Genomic DNA, 7,367 nt, shown 5'->3' with positions numbered 1-7,367 from the left:
TTGATCTGAATACTTCGCTGAGGCCAGCATCTCAGGGCTGCCCTTCACAATTAAACTATCTTAAATGTACCTAGCGACTCCCAAACATAGAAGATTCCAATCATGAGCCATTGTTCTGGACAGTCAGCTGCTGCTAGGAAATCAAATGCGAGAAATCTGATAACTAACCAAACATCCCACTAAGTATTTATGAATCTGGAGAGATAGACATCTGCAGATGATGAAATTTTTTTTTGGAAAACATCACAAATCATACCTGAAAACATAACCTAGGAGCTGACCTTGTACATACAAATTAAGAGTTCCTTCTAAACCAGGACCCACAGAGAAGAGAGGGAGCTGGCATTTTTTCTGTCTCTGCTATCAGTTAACTCAGGTTAAAGAGGATTTCTTGGCACAAAGCAGCTTCATTCTATTACACCTGAAGTAATGAGGTGAGAAGGTAAAAAAGAGATCCATTTGAGAAGAAGCTAATTGAGCAAGTTGCCTACTCGAAGGAAAAATAAAAACACACCAAGGATTTTGTAGGAGAACAATAAACCAAGAATTCTGTAATACCGATTTCTGAACACTATATCATGGGGTACGGTGGGAGTAGGGGTGGGGGAAGGGGGTTTACAAGAAGCACCTCTCCTTTGCTTTGGGCAAAAGATCTGATTTCTTCTTATTCATAATCTCTAGAAAGAGGAGAATTTAAAGATTGCTTCATTTTTGCTAAATGGCTAAAAAAAAAAAAAAAAAATTCTCTTCTATCCTATAATTATGTTCCAGCTCCAGCCAAAGCAATTCAGGCCATGAGGAGCATTTCACTTGCTTGAAGCTAGTTCAAACCTCTTACCTCTTCCTAGAGAACACCTGAAAAGCAAAAAATAACATGGTCTCGCCCCGCATATCTTTCTGTTACATAAATATTATCATGTCATCTTAAAGAGCCAGCAGAAAAACTCCAAGGGAGATGCTGCTGGGGTCCCGCCCAGATCCCCTTACTGCACAAGCCTACGTTCCCGGCTTGTTGGGAGTGTTGGCTGCTGACGTGAGTGAAAACCTCCCTCGCTGTGCGGGCTCCCTCACCTGGGAGGCTACACAGGCCCTGCTGGATGGAGTTAGTGAATAGTAAGGGGCTACAAGAGATGCCTCCCTTTGCCTCAAGGCAGGATTGACGCTGTGGTGCAGTTCACGCTGCAGTGTTCTCTGTGGGACGGAGCTGAAGCTAGAATCCAGCTAACACCACACGTTGCTCAGCAACTCCCCCTTCCTTCTCCCGCACCCTCACTTCCCTGCAGGTCCCCCTGACCACATTCCTCAGTGAGGCCCCTCCACAAGGACCCCCGCTTCGGGCTCTGCTGCTAGAGAACCTGACCTGGGCCATTGCGAGAGGCCTGAGGAAGCAAATTAAAATGAACACTTATTATTTTTAGTCTGCCACCTTTCTACAGCTACCAGTCTGGCCAATGTCATGTGTTTAACTCATAGACCCAAGCACATACATTAAGCAGCCTTGAGATTACGTGTACGAGGTAGCTGGGGACTACAGTAGCCTACGTCTCCTAGTTGGCCATCCCACTTAGTAGAGAAAATAGCCTTTCCACCTGCCAGGCCCATTTCCCAATACAACGCACAGACCAGATCGTGAGAGTCGTTTTCCATCTGTGTACTTATCCATGGAGACAAGGCTACGACCACGCTCTTGTTCTATTAGAGGGGGCTCCTTCCTCTAACGCTACAGAAACACTGTGTGAGGCAAGCTGGCCCTGTTTTAATTACTGTTTGATATGCGATAGTCTTCAATTCCAATTCACGGCATTAAAAAGAAAACACAACTCAGGTTAAGGTCAGACTGAGCGCTGTCCACGTGCCTGATGATGCTCTGAGGTCAATTCACACCACATCCAAGGGAAAAACGTCGTTCAAGAATTAAAAGCACAAAACTGATCGACACTCCCATCAGGGAGAATCTAAGTTTGCTCGGCAAAGAAAAGTCCTCCGACCAAAAGCTTCGAAGGAGGAGGCCACACCTCCCCGAGCTCCTTCACCCGCAGGGGTGGGGTCTGCGCTCGTTGGCACCCGCCTCCCACAGCGCGGCCTCGGGATGACAGCAAGCACTGGCTGGTCCCCCGGCTTTCACCTGGAGGACTTGTGGGTGCCCTGGCTGACCTCAGATTGCCGCTGGCCCATGGAAAGCTTCTTTACCCACAGTTGTTAGCGATGTCGGTTTTCCTACAATTTTTTAAGGCATTATATTTCTTTCGGTTTTTATATTTTTGCCCTCCTAGCAATTCTGTGAGATGAGAAGTTGGGATATCCTTGGCGATGAATGATCAGCCCACAGCTGCAAAGCTCCTTAGGAGCACAGCTGCAAGAAGCGCCCTGGTCTCCCAACTGCGTGAGGCCATCCGGAGACACAGACCCAGCTCCCAGTCACAGCTGTGTCACCCACTTAAACTCTCAAGTCCAGAAACTTCTGCAAAGACGATACTACTACTCCAGAAAAATCATCGTAAGGAATAAAAAACAAGAACATATAGACAACTGCCCAGCAAAGTGACACCTCTTAGATGTTTAATAAATATTAATTGTCCTCCCCCTTGGTGTCCCCACATTCTATATTGTTACCAGCAACCAAAGCTCTCATACAAAACAGCATGACTCCTTTGAACCCAGTGGGAGAAAAAAATTTGAGGAACAATGTTCAACATGTGATATGGGCCTCACAAGACAAAGGGTTACCTGAGGGGATCCCGCATACGTGCCTACCTGGTGGACGTCCGGATGGTGTTTTCTTTTGTGTGATTGTGCTCTTTGCTCACTTTTTCTGTAAGGAGAAAGAACAAAACACATACTTCTTAGGTCTTTCACACTCAACTTGTATCCTTAAAGCTTAAGTGCAAACACCCTCAACATTCTCTTTCTCTCTTGTGGTTTTCTTTTGGTTTCTTTTTTAAAAATCCAAACTCTCCCTGTCTTCTTGGTACAGACCATCATCAAAAGCATGTAGACAGTATCCACAAAAACAGTTTCCCAGCGACAGAGAAACAGTTACTAACAAATTTCAAGTATATAATCAGGCCTGAGTAAGTACACACACACACACACACACACACACACACACACACACACACACACACACACACAGAGGTATGTGCACGAAGGTAGTCATTTCTACTGGAGCTTTCCCCAGCTGAAAATTTCTGCTTTCCTCTGATTCAGCATGAAAACTGCAGTTGTTGCAACTGTTGCACTTCTGACTTTGATGACAACCTTTAAGCATTCTGTATTGTCAAGCCCCTTTGTGAGAGAGGGTATAAAAACAGCCATAAGACCTTTGGGTGCCACAGTCATCGAGCGCTTATTCTGATAAATGTCACAAGGGACAAAAAAAAAATATCATTAGACAAGAAGAGGTAAACCTTCCCTTACTCTGTCTTGAGGTCTGTATCTACCAGCTGTCAGAAATTATTTAATTAGCTTTCAAGAACACAAAAGTTGAACTCTGGCCTCTCCAATGCAGTCCAAATGGAGGATTCTGCCCTGCCACGGCTCAATGGCTTCTTTTAGGGATCCAGAGAAAACCTGGCCAACTCTATCAGGGTTTCAGGTTTCAACAGCAGGGCAAGTGAAAAACTCCTAAGCTTACAGATTTTTGGAAAAATTTCAACAGACTTACAACATCTGTCCCAAACTCTGTAACACGAGTCTGAGGCTGCTGCCTGCCAGTTTGCGGGGACAATTCCGTCCTGTCCCCGCACCAGTGACAATGAGGGTGAATTTAGATTCCCAGGCAGTATTCTTTCAGAAGGCAGGAAATCGGGGCTAAATGACTTGCCTGAGGTCACCCAGGCAGTTGTGACAGTGCCAGGGCGAGAACTTTCAGACACAAGAGTTTTTAGCTGATAGCAGACTGCGATAATGCAACGAGACAGAGACTCTCTGAAAAGAACCACACCAGCCTCACTTTTGAAAAATTTAACGGCTGAATCATCTTCAAAGTTATGTTGTTTTTAGATATGTTTTCAGCCTGTAAAAACAAAAAAAAAGTATCTTGCAAGGTTTGGCGCTTGCAAAGATCTATGTGTCCTATTAAGTTTATGGAATTAACTATTTCTACTCTTTCAGGGCTCAGCACAAACGCAGTCCTTGTTTGAGAGCCACCGTTTTCAGCATTAACTGATAGTTTCACAGCTCTGGGATGAGCCACTGGACCAAGGGGAAGGCGAACCATCACGATGGCACACACACACAGGTTCTAGCTTCTTTTCTCTTTCCTGATATTTTTCTTAGGGTCTGAAAACAGGCGAATAATAAAGAGGCATTGAAGGGGTGTTTTAAATTTGTAACCCATAACAAAAGAGTTTATCCAACCTGAGTCACAAACTTTACTGATGTATGAACTTCAATATGTAGGGCAATGCTTCACTATGGACAAGGTACAGGTATTTCTATAGAAATCTGAATCTTATATTTGTATGTATCATCAGTCTCGATCATGCACAGACACCCTGTTAAGGACAAACAGTATGCAGCTTGAAAAAGTTAACAAAGGGACAAATTTAGGTACTAGGACTCTCAACTACTCTATCAAGACCTTTAGCTGGAAAAAAAAAAGACACTTGGCTGAGCTGGTAATCACTCGACTTTTAGATTCTGAGGATTCGAAGCAGACACAGTTGGTTTACAGACAATGTTCTACTAGCCTAGAACTAAAAAGAGTCTTCATACGTCATCTTTTGCCTTTCTTTTTCCTTGATTTTTTTTTTTTTTTTTTTTTTTTTTTTTGGCAAGATACAGTAAAATCTCATTAGTCCAGACCACACTAATGTGGGACTCATGGTAATTCAGTCACTGTTGAAGTAAATTGAAGTTTATCTTTTGCACATTAGAAAAAAAAAAAAAAAGGCCATTAATCAGATCAACTGCCTAAACAAAATTAGAGGTGAGACGTTTAGCCCAGTCAACAAGGATCATTTGCACAGAACTGAACAGAGTTCTAATTTCAAACGATTCGTAACTATTTATTAAAGAAAGTTTCGCAGGAATTCTACTTGGCAACATTTTATTAACTGTGAGTTTGAGTGGCAGTATGCATGTTAGAGTAACAAAATTGATTTCTGTCTAAAAAATCCTATAATGTGGGGGTTTTTACTTTATTAGAATGGCTTTCTTTCCAATTACTCCCAATTATTGACATTTTTTCCCACACAAAACACACCTGACAGTTGAAACAGAAGCTCGGAAGCCATCTTCACAGAGATATCCTGACTGAACAGGTTTCTCTCTGGGGGCACTCTGCCTTCTGGCATCTTCTGTAGGGGTTCGGTTTTCTCTCGCCCGATTAAAGTGCTGTAGCCAACGCCGCGGCTGGGTGACATTGAGACGTGTGAGTCCTGGATGTCAACCTCCATGGGTTCCTCTTTAATCTTCACCATCTGAGTTTCCTTGTAGCTTTCCGCTGCAAGCAGGTGAGTGAAGACAGACAAAAACACCAGAGTTTCTTAATCCTGAATCAAACCCGTTTCTAATCACAGCGAGGAAGGACTGTGAGGATAGAGTCAGGGAGCTGTTGAGACGAGAACACCCTAGCACCCTGGAACACAGGTGGAAAAACTACTAATTTAACCCATCTGGTTTCCTGAAAAGGTAGGAAACAGAAGCCCAGGAAATTAATAAAGTTGTCTGACAAACAAGTCTAGCAACGTGTGGTTGAGGGCAACGTCAATGTATCAAAGTGAACACTTTCTTTGGAATTGTTGAAATATTCAAAATATTTTGAATTCTCTCTTTTGAATCAAGAAGAGTAAATCGAGAAGAGTGTTTAAGCGACTTGCCCAAGGTCACACAAATCGCAGCAGAACAGGCCTCAGTCTCCGGATGTAGAACTCAGGGTTCCGGACCAGGATCTCCCACCCACTCCCACACACTCCTTTCTCTGCCGTGCTGCTTCTAGAACTTACAGAGAAGATGGTAAATAGCTGTCTTTGTTTTATAATGTAATTTTGGTGAATCGAATCAGAGCAAGCATATTAATATAATGATTTTCTCCCTCTATTTTTAAAGCTCTGATCTTTTATTTTTCTTTCTCTGCTAGGGCACCAAAATTAATAAAGCATAAATAGGGTTGATTCAACCGAAACATTTACACCTTGTTGGGAGCTAGTAATCCTCAATACCACCTAGGAAGTTAATTGCAGCCTAAGGATTAATACTTAGAAAAACAGCAATCTTACAGTTTATAATAACGGTTCAATTTACTGACTGTTCTTGCTTTAAATGTGGCTATTAGATGTTTGGTCCTTAGTCTGAAACATGCATTCACTTTGCAAGGCTGGAGTGTCTTTATGTCCATGTGTCCCTTACAGCAATGACAGAACATCTTTGAAATAAGGTGGGACAATTAGCCCCGCCATTAATTTGGGTCACTTTAAAGTAAGGCCACACTTTCAAATCAATAAGCATTTATTAGTAACTATTATGTACTCAGCATTCTAGAAAACAAAAAACAAAAAGGATTTGGTAGAGATAGATAGATATAGATGATAGATGATAGATAGATGATAGACAGAAGATAGATAGATAGATAGATAGAGATAGATAGATAGATAGATAGATACAGATGATAGGTAAACAGAGTAATGGGTTGAATGGTGGCCCCCCACAAAAGATATACCTTTGTTCTAACCACAGGAACCTGTGAATGTAACCTTATTTGGAAAAAAGTATTTGCAGATGTAATTAAGTTAAGGATCTCAAGATGAGATCATCCTGGATTATCCAGTAGGCCCTAAATCCAATGACAAGTGTCCTCATAATAGAAGAGGACAAGACATAGACACAGTGGAAAAGGCCACGTGAAGACAGACACAGAGCTACAGACTGAATGTTTGTTCCCCTCCCTTCCCAAATTAGTATTTTGAAACCTAATCCCCAGTGTGACGGTATTTGGAGGCGTGGCCTTTGGGAGGTGATTAAGACGTGAATGTGGAGCCCTCATGAGTGGGATTAGTGCCCTTACAAAGAAGACCCCAGAGAGCTCCCTTGCCACTTCCTCCATGTGAGGACACAGCGAAAAGATGATTGTCTGTGAAACAGGAAGAGGGTCCTCACCAGACCCTCAATATTAGGACTCCCTGATCTTGGGCTTCCTAGCATCCAGAACTGTGAGGAATACATTTCTGTTGTTTATAAGCTGCCTGGTCGATATTCTGTTATAGCAGCCCAAACTGACTAAGGTAATTATCTATTCTTGTGAGACCATTTCTATTAAAATCTTAATATTTAAAGTATATAGACTATTGTGTAGTAATTTGTGCTATGCTTTAAAAAAAAAAAAGATCTGAAGCTGTCATTGACCACCGGATCCCGTTTCCAACTAA

General features: G+C 42.5%; 1 protein-coding gene across 8 annotated transcripts in view; it reads right to left on the bottom strand.

Annotated features, from left to right (window-relative positions):
* The window catches only part of ZNF827 (zinc finger protein 827), a 150,049-nt gene that overhangs the window by 62,739 nt on the left and 79,943 nt on the right, over positions 1–7,367 (bottom strand). For all 8 annotated transcript variants that reach the window (XR_001516371.2, XM_015585089.2, XM_015585086.2 and 5 more), the window contains exons 6-7: positions 5,207–5,446; positions 2,755–2,812 (exon numbers count right to left, since the gene is read on the bottom strand). Coding sequence is in view for 7 of the 8 variants with exons in the window: in XM_015585089.2 (XP_015440575.1) it covers positions 2,755–2,812; positions 5,207–5,446 (298 nt within the window). In the remaining variant the exon portion in view is untranslated. The remainder of the gene's footprint in view (positions 1–2,754; positions 2,813–5,206; positions 5,447–7,367) is intronic.

This window comes from Pteropus alecto, unplaced genomic scaffold (genome assembly GCF_000325575.1).
Source record: "Pteropus alecto unplaced genomic scaffold, ASM32557v1 scaffold50, whole genome shotgun sequence".
Taxonomy (NCBI): Eukaryota; Metazoa; Chordata; class Mammalia; order Chiroptera; family Pteropodidae; genus Pteropus; species Pteropus alecto.
This window is presented reverse-complemented; position numbering and strand designations above follow the sequence as displayed.